The 22,536-nt window shown below is 42.2% G+C and overlaps 2 protein-coding genes across 2 annotated transcripts; one reads left to right on the forward strand and one right to left on the reverse strand.

Moving 5' to 3' along the window:
• Positions 1-1,986: 1,986 nt before the first annotated feature.
• igfals (insulin-like growth factor binding protein, acid labile subunit) lies at positions 1,987-4,408 on the forward strand. Its single transcript, XM_086133462.1, has 2 exons — positions 1,987-2,347; positions 2,424-4,408. Exon 2 carries the CDS (start codon positions 2,429-2,431, stop codon positions 4,163-4,165), a length of 1,737 nt encoding a protein of 578 aa, XP_085989588.1. The 5' UTR covers positions 1,987-2,347; positions 2,424-2,428; the 3' UTR covers positions 4,166-4,408.
• Positions 4,409-5,866: 1,458 nt separating this feature from the next.
• Positions 5,867-21,531, reverse strand: unkl (unk like zinc finger). The gene is made up of 14 exons (XM_086133459.1): positions 21,462-21,531; positions 19,453-19,662; positions 18,619-18,795; positions 18,026-18,159; positions 17,781-17,916; positions 17,141-17,258; positions 16,963-17,047; positions 16,553-16,707; positions 15,814-15,991; positions 15,548-15,637; positions 14,982-15,212; positions 14,236-14,420; positions 12,894-13,151; positions 5,867-12,810 (listed from the first exon to the last, which is right to left on the reverse strand). The coding sequence occupies exons 1-14, from the start codon at positions 21,524-21,526 to the stop codon at positions 12,655-12,657; spliced, it is 2,178 nt and encodes a 725-aa protein (XP_085989585.1). The 5' UTR covers positions 21,527-21,531; the 3' UTR covers positions 5,867-12,654.
• Positions 21,532-22,536: the final 1,005 nt, after the last annotated feature.

Below are 22,536 nucleotides of genomic sequence, written 5' to 3' on the forward strand. Positions count from 1 at the left end.
ACGGATGTAGTTAGCCTTGCATCACTCGTTACTTTGTTCTGGAAATCAGGGAGTGGGTTATAAAGAGAAAAAGTGCTCAGCAACGTGTACAATGGACGCTTTGGGCTCGTTTGACCACAAGGCAAACACATTTTCCATTTCAAGGACAAACAGTACCAATACAGTACTAGAATTTAACAACAATAATGCACAACTCTGACCCCAACATCTTGATGTGAAGTTTCCACTCACTTACGTGGACTTCAAAGGCTGCGGATTAAAAACGACCAGCCTTGGTTCCAGTGAGTTTCGCTTCAAAATGATCTCTGAAATTTACAAACAAAATTTCTCTGCATTAAAAAAAAAAAAGAAATACATACGACTGCTGAAGAGGAGACACGAGGAAAACAAGGCTAACCGCTATTCTCATCCACCACCGGCTTCTTTTTCTACGCTCGGACCCACGGAGAAATCTAAGGACTGTCTGTCTGCTGGACATTTCGTTATAATTCGGCGACGGCGGAAGATGGACGAGTCGATCAATCTTCTGTGAATTAATCGACTGGAAGACTCGATGTCAAAAAACACGTGTTGAACGAGTCGTCCACTTCAAGCATTTAAATGTCGATGCCGATAAGGAGCCTCGACTAGTCAGTTCGAGCCGAGGCAGTACATACTGTATAAATTAAAACATTAACCACTGCGGTATCTCAATGTGCCTCATGACAAAGTATTTTTGACGACGTTGCGCCAACTTGGAGACGTGATATGGGCACCATCGTGAACCGACAACTCATCGTCGTGGCACAGAAGGGCAGCTATGCTAGCAAACCGCGACACGTTAGCCACCACCGATGGCCTAAAGAGGAGGCGTCAGCGGTTCGTTTGGTACAATTGGATCTCGTCACACAGGTCACAATCAATGAATGAAGCGTGGCTGATTTGCAGCTCCTCCGAGATGTCGCCCCCGCCATCTTGAGATAAAAGCGAGTTTCGGTACCTATTATTAGCCCCTGGGAAGGTCCGCGGGCGTGTTTGGCTGTCAAAAGGCTTTGAGTCGGCACCGCATATAAGAGCAGTGAGCACACCTGCACGGGGTGAAAAGCCGCTGAGCACATCTGCTAAGCTATGGACACTCCAGTTAACTGTGAACCGTGACAGATAAAGAAAATGGTGGTCCACCAATTTGCCGACGCTTGACGGTGGTGGCTGTGATATGAGATTGAACAACTGACTGAGGTTTCACGATTGCGCTTGAGTGGATTAATTCACAAAACAAAATAAATAAATAAAACCATTCCACGGCATGTACCGTCAACGCTTGGTTGTACACTTAATTTTCACACTAAAAGGGAAACGTTGGGAGGTTTCAAAGGTTATTTAGCTCTGAGCACCATGTACTTGGATAACAGCCTAAACTCATAAATACCAAACAAACAAAGAGAGAACGAACAGTCCACAAGCCGGTTTTCAGGCTACAATGGAAACTCTTCCAAAGAACTGAGTAGCCATTTGAACAAAACGTTTCGCACTTGATTCCATTCAGAACGCCATTTTCCAAAGTACTTCCCCAATAAATTCTGCAAACGTGACATGAGCACGGTGTCACAGATTTTTCACAAATGACGACTTTGACGAATGACCGCCTGCATCAATGTGACAAAATCCTCTTCACGGTATCAATCAATCAATGACATTCATGTGCCTCACACAGACACACAACGCGCGTTATCTAAATTTGGTTGTCTTGTCCTCAAGAGCATCAGCGGTTCATGGCTGTCTAAAACAAGCCAAGATACAGAGGAAAAGAGCAAACAAAAAGTTAGCCATTATGATCACAGATTAGGAAACGGCCCTCTGGAACTCCATTGCGATCGAGTCTCTTGTGCAAATGAGGAAAAAAAAAAAGGAGAGAATATGCTTGACATTATGAATTAATGTCACAATGACAAGCGTTTTTTTTGGGGGGGGGGGGGGGGGTTAGAATGGACAATGTATACAACGTCGTTTGAGTTAGTCCAGTGCCACAAGGTTTATCTGATCTCGTCTACTCGACAGCACTCAACGAGAGCACTTTAGTAAGCGCCAAAAGCCGCCATCACACGACTGGGTGGACAAAGATGGTATTATATATCAATGACATACAACTAGAAGTACATTGACAGCTCGGTTTTAGGAGAGGTGGTGGATTTGAAAGGGTTTAGGGAAGGAACTGGGTTAACCAAACACATTTGGTTAAAAAAAAAAAAAAAAAAGATTGTTCGGGGCATGCCTTTGCAGTCATTCAGTACATAAACGATTGCACAAGGTTGTGTCCTTCCGCTGCTCGCACACTGCGCTCCGACAAGCGAGACGTTTCAGGTTTAAGGTAAGCCATTTATTTCTGTGACTCTTTTCAGGACGGGTTTCCCATGCTGTAATTTAACCATCCCATCATTCCACAGCTGGGATGCAAACCCTTGCGCTGTTCTCATTATGGGTGCTGGGAACATCGGCGGTGTTGCCCGAACCCAGCCCGACGACGGAAGAAGCGATTCCGTCTTCCAAGGGATGCTCTTGTCTGCACGATGAGTATAGCCTGGAACTCAACATGTACTGCAGCATCCGCAACTTTACCCAACTCCCGACGGACATTCCGAGAGCGACGCACTCTCTCTGGCTGGACGGCAACCTTTTCACCGCGTTGCCGGCGGCCTCTTTCAATGATCTCGGCAATCTGCACTTCTTGAATTTGCAGAGCGGCCAGCTGGAGACCGTGGACGCTCAGGCTTTCCGAGGACTTCGGTCGTTGGCTCACATTCACCTTGAGCGTAATCGCTTGCGCATGTTACAAGGTACCGTCTTCCAGAACACGCCGAACCTCGCTTCCATCAGTCTGCACAACAACCAGCTCACTCGCATCGAGGAGAGGCTCTTTTCCGGACTCTCGCAGATGTGGCTTCTAAACATGGGCTGGAACTCGATAGTCGTTTTGCCCGAGAACATTTTCCAAGACCTGCAGGGTCTTAGAGAACTGGTCCTGGCGGGAAACCGACTCGCCTACCTGCAGCCGCAGCTTTTCCAAAATCTCGGTGAGCTCAAAGAATTGGATCTAACGGGAAATTTCCTTAAAGTCATCAAGGCAAACGTGTTTGTCAAGCTTGTGAAACTGCAGAAGCTTTATCTGGCACGGAATCAAATTGTCACAGTGGCGCCGAGGGCCTTTGTAGGCATGAGAGCTCTCAGATGGCTGGACCTCAACAACAACAAACTGACCACCCTCCATGAGGACACCTTCTTGGGCTTGCACAATCTTCTCGTGCTACGTCTTTCCAACAACTCAATCTCCACAATTAGGCCCAGGACGTTCCGTGATCTGCAGTTCTTAGAGGAACTGCGTCTGAGCCACAACAAAATCCGTGCCCTCGGCGAAAGGATTTTTGAAGGCCTTGGACATCTGGAGGTTCTCGAACTGGAGCACAACCAAGTTCAGGAGGCACAAGCGGGTAGTTTCGCGGGACTCTCACATGTGGCCGTCATAAATCTGTCGGGAAGCTGCTTCCAGAGTCTACCCAATCAGATTTTCAAAGGTCTGTCAAAGCTGCACAGCCTTCATCTGGACAAAGGCTGTCTGACAAAAGTGACGAGTCAAGCATTCACGGGGCTGTCAAGTCTACGCAGACTTTTCCTGCAGCACAACAACATTTCCACTGTGGAACGACAGAGCTTTGCAAACCTGGCGGGCTTACTGGGATTGGACTTGAGTTTCAACAAATTAGACGTTCTCACAAGCCACACATTTTCCGGTCTTCAGAATCTGGAGTACTTGCTGCTGTCCAACAACGAATGCCGCCAATTTCCGCACAACGGCACCAAGCTTCTCCTTCCGAGGCTGCGCTACCTCGACCTGCGAGCAAACGCCTTGACGAGCCTCGTCCCGGATTTCTCCGAAAACATGGAGAAGCTTCTGTTGTCGGGAAACCGCTGGAAATGCGACTGCGGCGCCACTTCGCTGAGGACCTACATCTTGAGGAATCCGAGTGTGGTGCCTCGACGAGTAGAGACCCACGCCGAGGGTGAAGAGCCTGACAGCACCATCACCATATACAACAACATAACGTGCACTAGCCCCACACGTCTCGCAGGTCAGGACCTGCGAGATATTGACGCTGAACTCTTCCAAACATGCAGAGCAGCCATACGTTGATGCAAGTAGCAATGGTGGTTCCAAATAGTGAGCCAAATCACTTTGAAAAACAAACAAAAAAAATAACAAATCACAAGAAAGTCGACCAACAAGAGAGTTACAGGGAGGGTCTTTGGTTTTAAGTCCCAAGCAGTGGTGATAAGTATTAAGGTACAAACACATTTGACTTTTGTACTGAAGGTCATTTGAAGTCTACACTTTTGTACTTTTACCTGATTAAAAGGAGTTAAATCGGTACATTTACCAGTTGTTTTTGTTTGTTTGTTTGCCACCTTTATTGCAGGATGCAGCGTCCCGATTTACGTACAAATCCCATCGACCCGCTTATCAAATACTGTATACTAATTCGCAATCTGGACCAAAACGGTCATAAAGATATGACGTTAAAGGTTACTACTGTGGGTGTAATTTGTCAAAACGGGAGAGCTGTCTCACATTTTCCAGTGCAGGTAGCTTGTGTATACATGTAGCGAGCTAACATGTCGCTTAATGAGCAAGGTAAGGTAATTGAAGTTGCAGGTAAATAACAGGACTCGCTGAGGTGACCGTTGTAAGATAGTTTGTGTTTGGGAGGACTACCTTGAGCACGAGCCATTGTAGAAGTTTGTAGAAACGAAAGAAAAAGTCATTGAAAACAGTCCTATGATGTCCACTTGACTTTTTCCCCTTTCACAGACTGCGGCGTTTAGGTCAAGTTGTTCCTTTTACACTTCAGGTGACGTAGGTAACGCTGTAAACAAGTTCGTCACATCAGCATACGCCTTTGGAGTTTTCTGTGCAGAGTTCCTCAATAAGGTCAGGATTTTTAAAATGTATCATACGCCAACAAAAATAATTAAAGCTAATTTTCGGGAATTAGCCCAGATAGTTTGTTTCTCTGGATGTCATTGAAGGCATCACAAAAGACAGCTGTCGAGACATATAAATTCATGATAAGCATGATTACTGTCCTCAACCTCTTTTATCGGACTAAAATGCGCATATTGATGTGATAATAAAAGCCTTTCAAATTAATAATGCTGCGTTAATATTTAAGGTATGAAGTGCTTAACAGTGATCTTTAAGGGACTTGATTTTCAACCCGTGCACAGTAGGGATAGGCTGCCATCTGGTGGGAGGACGACAAACTGCACTGATTTATCATGGGAAACTTACTTCAGGAGTGGGTCTATTTTGGGGGGGGGGCAAAATGTTTTCATGTGATGAGTAGGTGAACCTAATGACTTATGGCGTTGCTTTTTAAAGGAGTGGCATAGTCTCTTTACTGGCTCTTAAAATGCATTTTATCAGAAAGTTGCTAAAATTGATTTTGAAATAACTTTGCATTGGAAGTGGATTAGCTTTCCCAGCCAAAATTCATGAATTGCTACCAATCAACTCACAAGTAAGTTTGGCCAGAATCCTTTTAAATAAGTCTTTTACAGTACTTTCTTCACTTTCAGATAACAATAGATAACGATGTGTAAGGTTGTGGGGATGAAATGCAAGGTAAGGAAGTTTCGTTTTGTAATTGGTGATTTTATGTTTTTTTTTCTTTACATTAATATATCAAGTGTATATATTTTAAAATACATTTTGATCATTACGGGAAATCAATAAAGTACTTAATACAGGCAGAAATAGTGAATCAACTGTATCGAATAATTACATCTACCTGTGAAGGGCTAAATCAATTACATTGAAAAAAAAATCAATCACACATCGATGAAAACTTTGTTTAATTGTCAAGATGATAAAAAATAATCTTGTGAACTCTGTAAACCATTACAACACTTTAGTGTAACAATTTAACAAGTGTTAACAAACTAGTCATCCACTATAGAAAATATGCAGTACACAATCTTTCATGTAGAAATTAAAAAAAATAAAAAATAAGAGAAAAACATGTCTGGTAGTACTGTAGGACCTGCACCTATACAATATGTTTGTGTTCAGAACACAAAATCAAGATACCGACAGTAAAATTCTTGTGATTATCAGTTTGAATTCCTACAGATGATCACAAAAAATATTCAAATATTTAAACGCACCGACAGGAATAATCCCATTAAATCTATTTTCCATTCGAGCACTGCGTTAACCGGGGGGGGGGGGGGGGGGACACCTTTAGTTTAGTGCTAATACATTTGTTTTTATTGAATAGCAGTTTACAACTAGATGCTACATCAAAATGAATGAACTGCGCTCCATAATGATAATATTCCAGTGACCTCTTCATTGAATATCTAATTTAGAACAATACATTCAATATTTCAGGGCATCAAAACGTTAAAAATAATTACATGTCTACAGTACATGGAACAGCTGGTTCCACATTGATTCTTTTTTTTTTTTAACTTTTTATTTTACTCACTCAACGTCATTACAAGTGTACAAGATTGCATAAATCTTCAGGCTCGCATGTTTGTATCATTCAAACAACAACGAAAAACAACAACTAAAATGCAAAACAGATTCAAAAGTACAGTATGCCGTGTGCATTTACATTTACAAGACTCTTCCTGTTTGGTGCGCTTTGTTTCACATTTGGATTGATCTAAATTACATCTTTACAGACTGAATATTGCTGTCTTTTTAAGTTCTTGTCTTGAATAGGATGGTAAATACAGACCATGACGGAAATATAGTCCCTTTCCACACCAACGTCAGACCACTTTCTAGAATTAGCTTCACTTACGCCTTAATTCGCTATTGAAACAAAACATAAATGAAATTGCGCAGTGAAAATTTGTTCCAGTCGAAACTAAAATGGCCAGAGAAGGGAAATAGCAGAAGAGTTGCTAGCCAGCTAAGCTAATTGTGCATATTTTAGCTATGGAGACATGCTACTCAAGACTTTTGTGGCAGTTGTTTAATGGATTGTTCTTGAGCTTCTGTGAACACGTGTTTCCATGTCCGAGGAGCTGGTTATCCGTGCAGTCTTAGCGCTTAGCATGGTTAGCGACATGGCCTCCGTCTGCATTCCCTGATACTCTCGGCTATTGAGTCAAGCCGTGAGGAAAATCTCTGAAAGTTCTGAACTCTGATGTCACTGTCCGAGTGAGCAGTTTAGATGCAAACTCAAATAACGTAACCTGGTCGAAACAGGACGCTTGTAACAAATGCATGGAGCTGCTTAGCATCGTTAGCGAGACGGTCCCGACAGATATTCTACAAACTGTCTGCTGCCGTACTGTTATGGGTAAAATAGTGATTACGGTAAATATATTTTTTATTAAATAGCATTTTTGGGGGAATTCTCACTCTTGAATGTTCTGAATTCCAGACAAAACTAAACAGCCGCGTTAAAAATGTTTTGATGTTCCTCTGAGCGACTAATTAAACACAACTCCAATCATAAAAAGGCACAAAAAGTTAAGACTAAACTGCAGTGCTTACTAAGTGGACGTTTTGGATTGTTTTGATGGAATAGGTTAAGTATCTGCCAGTGAATCCAAAGCACCGTATGGTATATAAATTAATAAAGCACCCACTGTTATAAACCCCTTTCGAGTAGAGAACTTCTGAAAACTGAAGCCGATATGGCCACATCAGGGTCACAGTCACTTCCTTCACTATCCTTAAGAGAACCTTTGAACCGGCCGTAAAAACACAATTCAAAGGGAGTTGTCTGTATTTTTTGTCAACTCGGGAGAAAAATAATTTATGACTGCTAATTAAATCTTTAAGGTAGCAGGTGATTCTTTTCCTTCCTTTACTAACTTCCGTTTTTTTACTGAAATTTTGAGGTGAAAGTACAAATTACAGGTCTTTGGTCAAACGGCAACGAACACGGGCCCAAGTGTGTCTATGTTGAAAGCAAAAGCCGTCAGCAGAGTTGTTATTAAGCCGCTAAGTGAAATAATAATGCCCTCAAAAACAGAATTCTACATCTCGCAAGGCATTCAATTGTACTCGTCACGAAATGGCGGCGTTCCGTTTTAAAAAGGGACAATGTTCTCGAATACCTGGACAGCTACAGGAAACATCACTTTGGTTTGTTTCTCTAAATTTTGAGTGAGACATCCTTATTTTATTTATGTTTTTACAAGCAAAAATGATGAAGACCAAAGGACTCTGTCAAATGAAACAAGTTACAAAACCCCCCAAATAAAAGCACGTAAACAAACTCGTGACAATTTACAGCAGTACAGGTCTCTGCGACATTATTGCAGGGGCAGTTCCGAAAAACCGAACGTATTACAAACGTAATACAAATGATTGAAAAGGGGGAGAAAAAAAGAATTTGTGAAGGAACTACATTTATACTTTTTACAGTAGTCATGAATGAGCTTTTAACATCAATTGAAATACACTGTGGCAGTTTGACACGATTACAGTAAATTCGGATTGATTATAGTCGGCTCAAGGCTTTAAGACGGCCTTTTTTCCTACAAACTGTATGGGAATGAGTGGATGTCGATTGTCGCGCTGTCATTCAGATAACAAGCTTGTCCCTTGACTTAAAAAGATTTAGCACTGCGTTCGAGGCTGCTGGGAAGTCGGGAGATACCGATTTGTGCTTAAGGCAAGCTTAGATGCTTCAATTGGGTCTTCAAGTCAAAGCGTACTGTCGCAACCTTTACAAAACATGGCCAAAGTCTGGACAAAAATAGACTTTTATCTTTTTTTTTTTTCCTTTTCATAACCTGAAGTGGACATACTGACGTTAATGCTTGCATACAATTACTTGAGTGTCTGGAGTGCAGTGGAGACGTTTGAAATCAAGTTATTCCAAATTTTTTATTATGTTTCCTACATTGTTAAATCAGTCCTTTTGGGAAACATCAGTGGCTTTACATTCTATCGATGGAAGAGTCATCCTTCCATTTTCAATATCATTTCGATTCATTCGGGTCGAGACACGAATTAAGCAGGGTGTGTTATGATTTACGAACGAAAGCGGTTCACAGAATGGTGTATGAAAAGACTCTCGCGAAACATGCGATTCTATAGAAGACCCGATAAATAACGCATAACAACCGATGACGTCGTTGTGGTGAAGACGACGTCGTTCGAACTCCAAAGTGTCCCGACTTCCCAGTTTTCTGGAAAGCAGCATCATAAGGAAACACTTTTTTTTTTAAAAAGGGGGCTGGTCCCATTTCTCGGAATTTTCCATTGACATACTGCTAGCCATTGGCTTAAGACAGTGGTTCTCAAATAGTGGGGCGCGCCCCCCTGGGGGGGCGCGTTTGGCCTCGGGGAACATGCTTTTTTATTTTGATTTTTTTTTTTTTACTGTCCGAGAATAAAGTGCAATTGCACTTCGACTACACTAGGGGGCAGTGCCGCTAACCTTGGCAGAGTGGGCAGGGAGCATCCGCTCGGTGTTTTGTTCGAATTGAGCATGCGCGCTTTGCACATGGCACGGAGTATGAGTAGGAAGTGTTGACACGAAGTCGAGAGAGAGAGAGAGAGAGAGAGAGAGAGAGAGAGAGAGAGAGAGAGAGAGAGAGAGAGAGAGAGAGAGAGAGAGAGAGAGACACGGAGAAAAAGGTCTACCGAAAGCAAAGACGAGTAAAATATGACGAAGCGTATGTAGCGCTTGGCTTCACTGTGACTACGGTGGGAGGAAAGACAGTGGACAGCATGAAACCAAATGAATTAAAGCGTCACTTAAAGACATTACACCCCAATTCCGTTGATAAGTTTTTTTTTCAGCGAAAACGTGCCGAATATTGCCAACAATCATCCCGTTTTGTGACTGCTACTTGTATTAATCCAGACATCATCTTTGATTAAAAAAAAAATCAAGGTTTTTTAAGATTGTGCTCCTGAGTTCATGTTGGTGATCAGTTTGAATGCGTTATTGATTTTATCGACTGGGAATTTTATTTTTCAGTATCGTATGGTTTGACATGGTCCGTCAAAAAATATTTATAGTTAAATTAAGGATTTAATTTTACTTTTGCATTTCAGATGCACTTTAACTCTTTTCTGTTACAGTTAATAAAGCTATTCTTTGTTGTAAGTTGGTCCATATTTCTTTTTTATTCTCTTATACGTTAATAAGGATACAGTGTTATGCAGAGGTGTACTTATAACAATTTTATAGACAAATGATACTACAGGTAATTAGTCATAAGGGGGGGGCGAGATGTTTTCTTCTTCTTGGGGGGGGGGGGGGCATGACAGAAAATAATTGAGAACCACTGGCTTAAGCGGGGTACACACGTACCGACAACAGGGATGGAAAGACCCAATTATCCAATGTTTCGAATAAATAATACATTATAAATGATCCTGAGCGATTATCCTGCGGTGGCCCTTCCCTGATCTGATCAGAAGCGGTCGTGCTATAAGAGCAGAAAGTATACACTTGTGTTTTTTTTTTTTACCCTCGCCATGTGTGGGCCCATGAAAAATAAAATAAAATAAAAGGTTAAGATGTTAAAATCATTGTGTGTGTGTACCCCGCTTCAGCTGGTGCATATTGACTATGGCCCGCTTCTTTAACTCAGCAAACAGCTGATAAAAATGCACTTTTTTTCCCCCGCGGCGCTGCTTTCCTGTCCCATCGGGGAATGTAAATGAACACGTAGCTTTAGCGAACAAGTAGCTAAATCATTTGCACCTGGAGACACACTACCTATGTTTTTTTTTTTTTTTTAAAGCGAGAGCGATTCATGAACACAGTAGAAGGTCATTTTTAGACGGACTCGATTACGTTCATCACGGAAATTGTCCTAAGAGCTTTTTTTCGGTACAAATACAAGGTGCCCTTTATTTTGCATACGGCCAGAAAAGAAAAGAGCTCATCTCAAAAGAGCGAAGCTGCACGGGAAGAGCACTGCGGCCAACGGCAAAGATCGCAGGCGCTGGTGATGTTCCATCAAAATAGAATAAAATAAGACGAAAAAAAATAAGAGGAATTAAATTGGGCCGGATATAAGTATGGTCAGGTTTAAACACATTTCACCAAAAAGGAGCTTTTCCACTTCTACAATTTGAGCTTAAGGCACTTGAGAGCTGGAGGCCGTTATGTTCTAGAGGCTAGTTTCCCACACACACACACACACACACACACACACACACACACACACACACACAAAAGACAATACATGCTCCTCCTTATAAATGTTCTCAAAAAAAAAAAAATAACTGATTTGAACCATGTGCATATAGCGTGTGTGCACACTTGACGCATTTTACAGCTGCTGGTTCGGCCTAAAATGCATCATAAGTTTGCAATTGATTTTTTTCTCTCTTGTTTATTTTATAAATCAAACTATGAAAGTAGCCACTATGAAATACTTGAAGTTTCCTATTCAATCTTAATATGCAGAATCATGCTATGATTTAAACAACAGGAAACATGAAATGGTCCATTTATGTTTCACAGTACACAGCAAAAATCTTTCTCTCTCTATATATATATATATATATATTTATAGGTATACTTATAAAAAGTATGACTAGTTAAAAAGAAAAAAAAAGAATCCCTACAAAGCAGCTTCAACAAAATGTCTAGATACCCTCGTAATAGTCCCACGTCGACAAAGTGCTTCAATTAAGAAATCTTCGGGAAATTGGTCAGAATAATTGCTTAACTGGCTGCATTCATGTCAACTATTTGTTTTTGTTTTGTTTTTTTACGTAAAAATGAACATTCAGCGCCAATACCTGAAATACACTTGACAACTTTGCAGTACAAATAGTGTTTTTTTGTTTGTTTTGTTTACATCAAAGATTCAATCTGCATAGTGTTGAATTTTAATTGCTCTCCCAAAACACAAGGGAATTTTTGACAATTGAAGACGCAAGGAAAAGTGGATGTCGAATTTGAAGTTGCTCATTTTAAGCGTGACATCACCTCAGACATTTGGCCTTCCCGTGCACTGGGATGGATTATTTTTTTATCGTGACAGTCAAGAAAATATGATCATCTTGACTTGAATACAAAGTACATTTCGTGGGTTCTCCTCTTCTGTGTCTTTAAGAAATGTTTAGGGAATGTTGACTTAAGTGCATTTGAAAATGATGGCGAAGATTCAGGACACATTGAATTCTCTCGGGGGGACCAAATCACTTTAAATTTGTTGAGAAACTCAAACAGGCCATTTGAAGTGAAACTGCATTTCAATGTATTGGAATCTTGCAGTTTCCAGAAAGCCAATGTTTGGCTTGTTCATTTTTGATCATATTCTAATTTCCTGACACATCATCAAAATTGCACAAATTTAAATCGTTAGATATTTCAATTGAGTTTGACTTTTAATGAATGACGTTTTCCATGATACCTAACTTATTGAGAAAGGACCCGTTTTTTGTAGAGTTTACTTGCCGTAGCCAAATTGACAATTTTTTGCTAACTGAAGCTGTTGGCCACGTAAAATGAGCAAAACCTCAACATCCGAATCCCCTGTACGTGATTCGCCGTTCGATACATTTGTACGAGTCAAGCATCATTTCCTTCGACCTTTTAAGTGTTGTATGAAATATACAAAAGTTAATATCTATTCGTAGTCGTTTGACATACTGTAGTACCTCTCGTGCGTGAGCGTACATCACCACTTTAGTATTTTTGTTCGACAGTAGGGGCATTCGGCTTTGCTGGGCGCGCAGCTCTCGCATAGAACGTAATGTTGGCACGGCTGCAGCACAACGCATCGGTCGTGCTTTTGGCAAACTACGCATTTCTTTGACTGAAGCCGATATATGACCTGTTAGGGAAGGAGAGAGGAGACAAATGTGAAATAAGTGGGTTAGAAACGCATGGGGGGGTGCGCTGGGTATTTTTTCTCACCCCGTCTATAAGGTCGAGGTCGTTGCGCAGCTGGTTCTTGAGCGAGTGCAGCTTGGACAGGGAGAGCTGTTCCAGCTCGCCGTAGCTGCGCAGGAGCAGCGCTCCGGGTGCCCGGCACAGAGCGTCAAAATCGCCCCGGAGGTCCTTCAGCTTGCGCTCCGTCTCATCCCGTTTCTGCTCAGCCACCTGCCGTTCCGACTCCGCCGCCTTGGCTTGTTCCTTGGCTTCGTGGGCGTCTTTCTGGCAGGCTTCGCATGCCTATGAGCGAAGTGATAGCTTTTGTTTTGGAGGGGGTTTTTTTTGAGGCTGACAAATTCCAATACTTGAAAAATGCTGCAAGTTCTTGAACCAGACGTAGCTGCATCAGTGACATTATCTGTCGGTTCGGGCATTCAGTCATCTTTGCCTTTTATACAAAACCCAGTGAAGTAACAACTGTTTGCGCTTTTATACAGCAACCGAGGATCCCACAATGAGATACTGTGCTGTAATTCGATCCATCAGGTTTATACTATGCATCAAACAGTATAAACAGCTTCTTCCCTCTAGCCATTAACTCCTTAAACAGTCACTGACGTAGTCACTCTTCTTGTACTACAAATACTGCTACTGGTTACTCTAAAATGGTTCAATGATTTGTTGTTTACGATGATACTAATGCAGCGTGTTATACCGGAGACAAATTCCTTGTGTGTTCTACATACTTGGCCAATAAAGATGATTCTGATTCTGATTCTGATCAACGCTGTCAAACGTCCCAGCCTTTTAATTGGGTGCCTCTCTTGTAGCTAATACGACCTCTGATGGCAGAATACAGGTGAATATAGGCAGATTGGCTTTGAAAGGCCGCGTAAAGGCGCCCGTTGAGTTTTGGGAAAGCTGGGTCAGTCAATTTTGGTTCAAATTTACATTAAAAATAATTCCACAAAAAAAAAAGTGAGAGATTTGGGGCAACATTATTCTTATAGATCTCAGTATTTTTTTGACATGTGAACTGTCATTCCTAAAACTAATTGGTATGGATGTAAAATGTTTCTTGATCGCCCAACACTGACCCAAAGAATGGCCATTGTCAAGAACATTGACTAAATGTAAAGTCTTAAATGTTCTCTGACACTTAAAATGAGTCGCAAGGGAATGAGAAAAATTGGACAATTCTCAAACATTATTAGTCCACCGTTTTGTTTCTTTTGAATGAACTAAAATTTGTTCTGTGCTGTGCACTGTTGTTGAGAATGGCGTAAATATCTGCACAGCACTTTTGCGACATCAAGCACATGATGTTTGTTCGGATTGGTTGTCAACCACGTGCACTACTTCGCCCCTTTTTTTGAAAGCGTACCTGTTTGACCTGATGCCAGGCCTCCTCCCATTGTTTGATCTTCCTCTTGGCCTCATCCAGTTCCCGAAAGAGACGTGAAACGTCGCCGCCGCCTACCGCGGACGTCAGGCTGCTGAAGACCGGGGACGGACTCGGGGAAAAGCTGCCGCTCACAAAGTCCCAAATGCTGCTAGCGCCGTTCAAGCCTGTACCGAAAATGTCAACAAACACTTTTGAAGTGTGTATTTCAAATCACGACTGCTATAATTCTACTGGGCTAAAAATATGGAAATCCATCAACTGATATCCATGGGAAGAGGTTGCTGGCTCCGCTGATTTCATCGTAAAACGTTTTTCTGTTAAGGAGTCAACGCCAGAAAATTAAAACACTGACCAACAGTTCAAATAAATAATTTCCTAACATGTGTTCGGGTGACAGGATAATCCTATTTGGTAAATATGAAGTCAGAGGGAAATTCCGTTCTTGTTTTTATTTTCATTCTTTACAACAATAATCAAGCTTCATCAAATTTCCTCATGTTTTCCTTTTCGAATGTCCAATGCTGGGAACAAGTATTCATTCGTCCGTTTCTGATTACAGATGTGAAAACGTACATGCCCTTTTACAAAACAATTTAGTCATGCTAGAGGGTTTTTTTTGTCCACGAACTGCCCATATAAGGTCACGCCACATCATTTCATTTGGACGCGGACAAATAACTTGTTTTGTTGCACTCTTATGTTGGATGTCTGGTATGTACACTGACCTAAGGAGTTCTGGGAAGAAGACGAGGGCGTTCCCAGCAGGCCGTGCTCCTGCTTGGCCAACATGTTAGCGGCGTGGTTGTGCTGTGACACCGCGCCGGACAGCAGGGAGTGCGACTGCGACAGCGAGCTCAGCGGCGACGTGGACAGAGACGAAGACGAGTTGAAGGAGGACGAGCGCGCCAGCGAGCCGGGAATGTTGACCGGGGCCGAGCCGCTGAACATTCTGTGACCTGAGGCGGAAGTGGTCACTTGGTGGGTTAACTCATTTTTAGATTTGCCCAAGACATGACATGGGGGGGGGGGCGAAAAAAAAAATTGGGGTTGCAAATGTACGCACAAAATACACATTCATGGGTTTCATATCATTCTGATGAACAAAGTGGACGTCGAGGTTGGAAATAGAGCCCATATTTGCCAGAAACTGCAAATTGCGTTGGCCTCTGCGGGTAGAGCTTCTTGTCTTCTGTCTTCTACTTAGCATTTTGAGTGCATATTATTATTATATTGTGTGGCCAATTTGATTGTTCTACCCACTCATGTCATGTCTACATTTTCTCGTCCTTACCTTCCAGTCCAACACTGTTGTCTTGTTCTTCTAGCTCCTTATCAAGCGACGCAACGTTAATATCACTGAAGTTGATGTCCAGAGCAGATCCTAAGTGGAGGGAGGGGATATGAGAAGTTTAACTCATTCAGTACCAGCCAATTCTGGACCAAGTCTCAATAGACGTTTAAAAACGTCTTTGGGAGTGAACGAGTTAAAAGGATTTGCAGGGGGGGGGGGGGGTTGGGGGAATCAAATAAAAAGGCAAATGTGCGACATCCTCGTACCTATGACTGACTCCACCGTGTTGCTCCCGGGATAAAAGGGAGTGGCTTTTGCGTTCATGGTGGACAAGGTGGTCGGGGAGGAGCTGTCCGAGCCGATGCTGGAGGCCAAGCTGGACGTTATGCTGGAGGTGAAGCTGGACGCCAGGGGGTTCACTGCGCAGAAGACGCTGTTTTGGGTCTGAAACGGGGGATCGGGGGGCAAAGGGACACACAAAGCACGTTTTAATTTCCCATGCATTTAATCTTGGTGTACACACCCACACAAGTGCATGTAATTGCTCTGCCTGCCACTATACGTCGCCGGCATAGAGAGATGAACAAAGATACATTTTTTTTGGGGGGGGGGGGGGGGGGTTCCATCATTTTGGAGTCGTTAAGTCGTCTTCACACCAATTGGGTAAAATTGGGTAACTTGGGTAACAAATGAAAGACTACTGGTTGGGAATCACCGATTCAAATACAAGAGAGGTATTTCTTGGTAGAGTCATGGTAAGTTTTATGTGTTAGTTTATATGTTTTAATCTCGATACCATCAAATAGACAGACAGAGGTGACATTTTTCATTTTTAATCGATGGCACTACCTCCATTTCATTTGAAAATAATGGTGCCCACTTTACTGTCGGAGAGGTATTCGTTTCACTGATTATCATTGCGGTTGTACTTTGTTGCGGTGGTGTGTGAATGTATTGATTCATAAAAGTCTTAAAATGACTTAAAGCCATATATGGAGGACATACACTCGCCAATTGTCCGTTGCTGGTGCTGGAGCCGCCGGCCGTCGTCCACTCTGCGACCGGACACTCGGAATACTGCTGAGGGCCTGGCTGGGAATGCGAGCTGGAATGTATGGCCGTTAGCAATGAGCTCATGGTATCCTCGGTGGAGGGGATTCCTGTGGGGGGGAGACATGATGGCTCTTATCGTAAACGCCTCACCCCTCTATCAAAGAGGAATTCACTCACAAGGACAAAGACAAATTAAAACAAATAGAGCGGGCAACCTTTGCTTGTTTTTGTTTGGTTCCAAATTTGACCTTGACTGGGGACTGCGCTCAAATTCGTGCCATTCCAGTAACTGCTTGTTCTAACTTTTATGCTAGTTGGTCTCCTTTTACGACTTGTTTTTGAAAGTGTCGGGAATGACTCACTTTCGACGTGTGCAAAGGCACAGAACGGCCCTCGGGGACAGTAGCCGGTTTGCCGCATGTCGTTGCACTTGGTAGATTTGTAGATCTCGGAATGGGAGGGAAGAGAGAGAAGAAGCAAAGTTAGATACAAACGTCATACTTGCGTGTTGTGTTGATAAAGGACAAACTTGATAGCCACCTCTGGGTGAAACTGCTGCTCCGTGCGTGAGTGACAATATTGGCAAGCGTCGGCGCTTTCGCACTTGGAGGGCTCGCCCCATTCGTCGCCGTGTTTCACGCTGGGGCACGGCGTCGACCTGTTGTGTGATATTACAATGGAAAATGTTTGCCTTTCTCATCCACAGTAGGCGCCCCTTGAAATATTGGAATAATATATCATGGTTCAATTAATTTGCTTCAGATTCTGAATATAATTTAGATGACGTAACATTTGGAATATAATTTAAGATACAAACAAAAATGGGGCAGCAGGGTTGTTAGCTTTTTAGATTCATTGATGGCTTGAAATTGATTTTTGTAAACTTTTTTTTTTTTAACTAATCAACAGGATTTAAATCAGAAATTAAACATGATTTTGGGAGGTGTTGTCTCGACGCTGGTGAGCAGCAGTCTATGACAGCAATCACAGGTACAATACCGACTTGCCCGATGTAGAGTTTAATAACTCAGGTTAACTCATTCACTCCCAAAGACGTTTTTAGACGTCTTTTCAGACTTGGTCTAGAATTGGCTGGTACTGAATGAGTTAAAGGACCCCAAAGAGAAGTCGGATGTTTAGTTTTTGTATTTGGTAATTCTTTATGAAGGTAACTTCTCACCTGTACTTGTATTTGCGTGGATTGCGCCTGCGGTCTCGACTGTTGTGGTAGTGCGGACAAGCATAGCCCTGTCTGCACAATCTGGGCGGCTTTGTGCACTGCTCCGTTTTGTAGTTTGCTAAAACAAAATTGGTGTCTGCGGGGGGGAAAAAAAACCCCAAAAAGGCACAGCTAGTCTCATCTTATGTTCTCACTAGAGAGCGTGTCAAAGTTAACAGTTCTTGACATGAACTGGCGTCTTTCACCTTGCCACCTGGGGTCCTCCGTCAGGGTTTTCTCGATCATTGCTTGGCTGGCTAACACACCAGGCTGCAGGTCAGGAATACTTTCACCGGGGCCCAGCTGTCCATTCTGGAGCACCTCTTGTGCTTGGATCTCTCTGGTGACATATTTCAGTATTATTTTTACATGATTACGCCTGATTCAGGGCACTATGCGCACCTTATATCCTTTAAAGTAATGAGCCAAGCAGTGAAATGAATCACGCTGTAAAGCTTTTTTTTATTTTGATATTTTGACCCTCTCTTTTTGGAAAATTAATTTAATTTTGATGTAAAAGTCAAAATAAAAATACATTTGAAAAGTAAAAACAATTATTTTAAAGTTGAAAAGAATAATTAAAAAGTAACAAAAACATGCCTGTAAAAAGTACAGAAGTGGAAAGTAATTACCAAGTTAAATCGATAATAAAATCTGAAATTTGAAGTCCAAAGAGTTGAAAGGAGCAATTAAAAAGTCTAAAAATAATAATTCATAAAATAATCTATAAAAATGAAACTCCCCCTCTCACTCTCCGCCCATCGCCAAGCAAAACAGTATTTTGTTTTTCTGTGGTCACCTGATATCATAGACGGGGGGTCTGAGATCGTGAGGGCCATGGGCAAACGCGCAGTGGAGGCCGTTCTTCACGCAGTGCCCCCGGGCATCTGTCTCGTGGATGCATGTGCCCGTCTTGTAATAGCGGAGATGGTACTTGCGCTCCGTGTCGCCGGTGGTCCGGTGTAGATAAGGACAGCTGACATGAGATGGGGACAAAATGTTTTTTTTTCCCACCCACACAAAACAATTAAAAAAAAAAAAGAAAGTAGTACAGTCGTCCATCGTGAGCCCAATTGGAAATATATTGCATTATTAACTTCTTGCATGCACCGACTTCACCATCGAGCCCAAGCAGCAACAGTTGCTATGACAACTGGTAAGGTCATATAAAAATAGCTGCCATTGTCAGGGGCGGCATACTGATGGAAGGAGCTTGTTTTTTTTTCCTCAATACTTCTTTTTTTTTTCCCAAACGAGTAGACTATATGCATGAAGTTGGACTCCCGCACTGAATGTGTTCCAGTGGTGGACGAATGAAAGGCTGGCTGCATGAATAAATGAATGTTGACAAAGGCCTGAGCAGAAGTTATACAATGGGAGAAAATGACTAATGTTCCAGTGATAACCCCAACAAATCCCTTACTAAAGGTATTGAAATGTCACCATGTAGGTAAGTGCTTCTGATCGTGTTAAGGCCAGCAGGGAAGACCTTGCTGGCACCACTCCCCATTAAAGCAAATCCTCAAACTTGTCGACAGGCGGTTCCACATCAACAAAGCTTCTTGGCAGAGGTAACGGCATGTTTCAAGTATCGCCGCCAGCATGCAAACGAGCATCGTGAATGTCGACCTACTCATCTCCATCGGGGCAGATGCCGGTGGTCTCGTCGTATTTGGTGCAGTAGACGTCGGGGCTGTAGTTGAAGGTGCCGTCCCTTCGGCGGATGGGTCTCCTCCGCCTCTGGGTGAGAAAGTGCCAGTGGAAGCACGTAAACGGTCTGTGCTGCGTGCACTTGTGCTGCAGGAACAACGGACACTGCTCGGTCCTGAACTCCTTCAAGTAGCTGAAAGGGTAGAAATGACAAGTCCGGTTAGACAACATTAATTCAATGACTCGGGGGAACGAAAAAAAAATATCTGTCTTGCCGATCAGAACTTGGTAGAGTCGAATAGTATTGCAAAAAAGTGACTTCGAATCAAAACACATTTTGTTTTGCAATCGATATCTGTAGCCATGTAGTACAGCCAGAGAGGAGATCAACTGCACACAACATTAAACAACATCGGGGTTGAAACAAGGTACGAGACATAAAAAAAGATTGAATGTAACAATTTAAAAATTTGTACCAAAGTTAAAAATAAATACAATAAAAATAAGGGCTCTAGTTTTGTGCTCTGTCGGACACCAAAGGGGGAAAAAAGGGGTTTGAAGTGAGTTTTAAAAATGAAACCCAAAGGGGCTTGTCTTGTGCGTACCAGGGGGTAGGGCTGCACAGTGAATGAAATTTCAATCTTGATTGCAATTATGGCTGCCACAATTAAATTAACTGATTTGTCAGTTACACTTAAAATGCGGGCTTTGCTGCATATCTACTCAAGCACTTTTTCAAATAGTCCTCCACCAGGGGGTGGAGGCTTCATTGTGCTGCCTAAATAATAAGCGGGCGCCCTGCAAAGAGAACCTGAAGAAAGAGTTTCTGTGAACTAATGAGAGCCAAAATGTGCAAAGTGGCCCAAGTAAAATGGAGGGATTTGTCTTTCTTTTCATTAAATCATTCACTGCAGTGGACATTTAAATTTGCAAATGAAATCCAACCCATTTATTGGGTGAAACCATGTTCTACTGTTAATTACTAAAGAACAGAAAAAGCTAGACACCAACTTTTTTTTTCCAGAGAAGCTAGAGTACATTCTTATTGTATATTTTATTTTTTATTTGTTGTGAAACACAACAAATAAAGAATGGCTGGCAACCGGGGTTGGCTGGCAACCAGTTCAGGGTGTCCCCCACCTACTGCCCGAAGACGGCTCGGATAGGCTCCAGCACCCCCCTTGTGAGGATAAAGCGGATCGAAAAATGGATGGATGGATGTTGTGGAACACCACAATCTGTCTCCAGAGCTCAATCAAAAAGCCCTTAACAGCAGGAGGGGGCGCCTTTTTTTTAACGGCTTAAAAAGTTTAAGGCCGTCAAAGCTTTAAAGTATTAAGGACATCATCAAAGCGTTTAACGGACAAAGCGTTTTCACTCACGACTCATAGTCATACTTTTTTCACTTTTGGACTCTTGTTGTTTGGTGTTTTGCCGTGACATTTTTCTTTTGTAAACCGCGTGCCTTGACTCAATTCATGTTGGGAAAGATGAGCCCTGGATGTGTTTTGGGTTACTAGCGTCAGGCCTCCTATTCACGTAGCAGAATGTGAACGCATTGCGACGCAACCCTGGTGGGAATCCCTTGACCGTACGTCAATTAAAGCACGTAGCGAGAAGACAGCGAGCGAGGGGAACACAAAAATAAAGGCCGAGGTGTTGACAAGCAGACGGAGGGTAGCGAGCTAGCAGCTCGTGGCAAAACCACGATTAGCCTGCAAAGTTAATGGCGGGAAAGAGTACTATAACGGAGCGTATTCTTTTTTGTTTTGTTTTGTTTTAACTATCCCGCCATGGTCCGCCATGTCAGGGAAACATGAAAGAGATGTCGTCTCAAGCCCGTGGAATCGCATTTTTTTGGGGGCAGTCACAAAGCCCTGCGAAAGCAACATTCGTAAACGTACCCAACCAAAGAGTTGGAACAAAGCGAGGGCGACGCACACGTCCCACGAGTCGCCCTGCACGCGTGGGAGAGAATCGTGCAATACTCACGTATAGTGGGTCGGTTTCTCGGTTTGAGGAGACGCATTGGTCGCCGTTTTCGAAACGGACGGCATTTTCAGTCAAAACAATCAAGTGCGCATGCGCGTTGATCTGTTGCTCCACTACGGCGCATGCACGTCCCAGACGAAGCGCGCCACCCAGTGGTGATCAGAAAATATGCATCAGCTTCAAATGGAAAAAAAAAATCTGGATTTCCTGAATGATTTTGGTCCTTTTTTTTCTTGTAAAATGATCATAATGATTAATAATAATTGTTAGAAAACTATTATACGATAAGATTTCCACATTTTCTATTCTAGTAGTACTGTATTCTCACTATCCCCATAAAATTTAAATTTTCCCATAAGATTTGGGTTGTGCGTGGTAAATGTATGACGTCTTAAATTCATATTATGGCTTTATTCCAACGTTATTCTCTGAATATTACATTTTGTTTTTGTATTTTCGCGGGTCATTTTTTCGATTTATTCTTGCACTTGATTTCTTTAAATGGTCAAAATCTATAATATTACAAATTAGTACCTAGAACTTTTTCACTATTTCATTTCGAAAATGGAGAACTTTATTCCCAGAAAATTACAATTTGTGTGAACTTGTGTGAACCACATTGAGTTGCCTTTTGTATAAAATGTGCTGTATAAGTAAAAGTATTTTGATTCATTCATATTTCCATTTCAATTCTGTAAAATATGGATCCTAGTCACACACTAAAGTATATTTTTGTAGTAGAACCTTATTGCCGGAAAACTAAAACGTTCTTCTTAAAAGATGAAAGAATGTTGGATTCAGCCATCATCTGGACACCAACTTGTAGATTTTTATTTTCTCCCCTGACTAATAATAAAATTACATTGACATCATTAGACGGTTTACTTGGCTTATTTTCCCTTTCCATTCGTCTATTTTTTTCTTTTTCCTTCCCCTCATATGGGATTTAAATTTACAAATGCAATTATACTTTGAATCCATTATTCAGCTGCTGAGGTGCACTAAGTGCCCTGCCTTGTAATTATGCATCAGACCGCCACAAGGCTCTTGTAATTGCTTTGGCTTGCCCAACCAC

This window comes from Hippocampus guttulatus, chromosome 16, assembly GCF_054856545.1.
Source record: "Hippocampus guttulatus isolate MCC_2025c chromosome 16, RoL_Hgut_1.0, whole genome shotgun sequence".
NCBI lineage: Eukaryota > Metazoa > Chordata > Actinopteri > Syngnathiformes > Syngnathidae > Hippocampus > Hippocampus guttulatus.

Coding starts and splice junctions, on each gene's coding strand:
- igfals (XM_086133462.1), top strand. CDS start 2,429: ATGCAAACCCTTGCGCTGTTCTCATTATGGGTGCTGGGAACATCGGCG.
- unkl (XM_086133459.1), bottom strand. CDS start 21,526: ATGCCGTCCGTTTCGAAAACGGCGACCAATGCGTCTCCTCAAACCGAG. Junction 17,259..17,780: donor CCACGCAAATACAAGTACAG/GTGAGAAGTTAC, acceptor ATCACACAACAG/GTCGACGCCGTGCCCCAGCG. Junction 15,992..16,552: donor GCAACGGACAATTGGCGAGT/GTATGTCCTCCA, acceptor CCCCCGTTTCAG/ACCCAAAACAGCGTCTTCTG.